At 49.4% G+C, this 1,566-nt stretch overlaps 1 protein-coding gene across 1 annotated transcript; it reads right to left on the reverse strand.

Moving 5' to 3' along the window:
* Positions 1–730: 730 nt before the first annotated feature.
* Positions 731–1,566, reverse strand: LOC4349929 (dirigent protein 22). The gene has a single exon (XM_015760149.3). The coding sequence runs from the start codon at positions 1,349–1,351 to the stop codon at positions 821–823; it is 531 nt and encodes a 176-aa protein (XP_015615635.1). The 5' UTR covers positions 1,352–1,566; the 3' UTR covers positions 731–820.

The following is a 1,566-nucleotide window of genomic DNA, read 5'->3' on the forward strand; positions in this document are numbered from 1 at the left end:
ATATAATACTCCCTCCGTCCCAGAATGTTTGACGCCGTTAACTTTTTTAAACATGTTTGACCGTTCGTCTTATTCAAAATTTTTTATGAAATATATAAAACTATATATATACATAAAAGTATATTTAACAATGAATCAAATGATAGGAAAAGAATTAAAAAATACTTAAATTTTTTGAATAAGACGAATGGTCAAACATGATTAAAAAAGTCAACGGCGTCAAATATTTTAGGATGGAGGGAGTAGTATATATTAAACATACCATATGCTGCCATGGGCCGGGCATCACTGAGCCACCAAGCAAAGTGAGGAAAAGCGAGAGCAACCATCAGGCCCTAAAAGAAAAGGCAAATCAGGAAGAAAACGGCACAATTGCCAGCCACAATAACGGAGGCATCGTTTGGGGAGTACTATTCCCCCCCCCCCCCCCCCCCCCCCCACAAACGAATCTGGACACCGACAACCCAACGAATCGAATCCTACTCCATTGTAGTATTCTTCTATAATTCTATTACTCTTAATTAGTTTATTACTACTCCTACTCCCACCTTGAATTGTTCTTCCATTGACTAACTAATTAATTAGTTAATTCCGTACTCTACCAAACACTTATAAATCGACCTATTCAATTTATTCAAACAAAATCGATTCGCCCTCCAATTAGATCAACTGAAACCCAATCAGAAAATCAACCAAAGATGATGATAAACAATATTTAATGCACTCGGAATGAAAAGACTAATCAATTAATTAAGCACGTACAAACACGGCGCTCAATAATTGCCAGTAGCGTTTTAATTTGCAGGTAGATCTCTCTTCTCTACGCCTTGACGAAGACGGTGTACTCGACGATGGTCTCGCCGGAGTTGGCGCCGGAGTCGACGGTGCGGGCCTCGACGTAGCCCCTCGCCATGCGGAACTTGCCGGAGCCGCCGACGATGCTCATCTCCCTCACCGCCGAGAGCACCTCGTTCCGGCCGACGATGGCGAGGGTGCTCCCCTTGTGGTCGCCGGCGGTGAACACGAAGTTCATGTTCATGAGGAGGCCGAACGTCTTCTGGTCGGCGAACGTGTAGCTCCCCTGGGCGCGCCCCACCTCCGACGACGACGACGCCGCGTCGGTCGTCAGCGGGTCGTCGATGGCCACCACGGCGCCGAAGAAGGTGGAGGAGCCGTTCGTCGACGCCGCCTGCGCCACCCTGATCGCCGTCGGCTTCGTCCCGCCCACCACGTCGTGGAAGTACACCTTGAACTTGGTCATCCCCGCCGCGCCGTCGTCCGCCGCCCGCGCCACCGCCGCCGCCGCGCACAGAAGCACGGCAAGAACGAGGAAAGCCGGTGACGCCGCCATGGCCGGAGCTGAGCAAGATGAGGAGGAGGGAGGAGGTAGCTAGAGCTAGTGAGAGATCGAGTACTTATGAAGCAAGAAATGGAGATTGGAGAGTGGTTGGTGTAGGAGATGATGAAATTCAGTGAGATAGAGTGGATGTGGCAGAGCAAGCATATGCAGGTTGCCTTTTCTAATGGGGTCGGTAGGTGAGGTGAGAAGTGGTGGCCAAGCAGTAC

Source organism: Oryza sativa, chromosome 11 (assembly GCF_034140825.1).
Source record: "Oryza sativa Japonica Group chromosome 11, ASM3414082v1".
Lineage (NCBI taxonomy): Eukaryota > Viridiplantae > Streptophyta > Magnoliopsida > Poales > Poaceae > Oryza > Oryza sativa.

Bases quoted from the DNA above. Each gene is read 5' to 3' on its own strand.
- LOC4349929 (XM_015760149.3), bottom strand. From the start codon at position 1,351: ATGGCGGCGTCACCGGCTTTCCTCGTTCTTGCCGTGCTTCTGTGCGCG.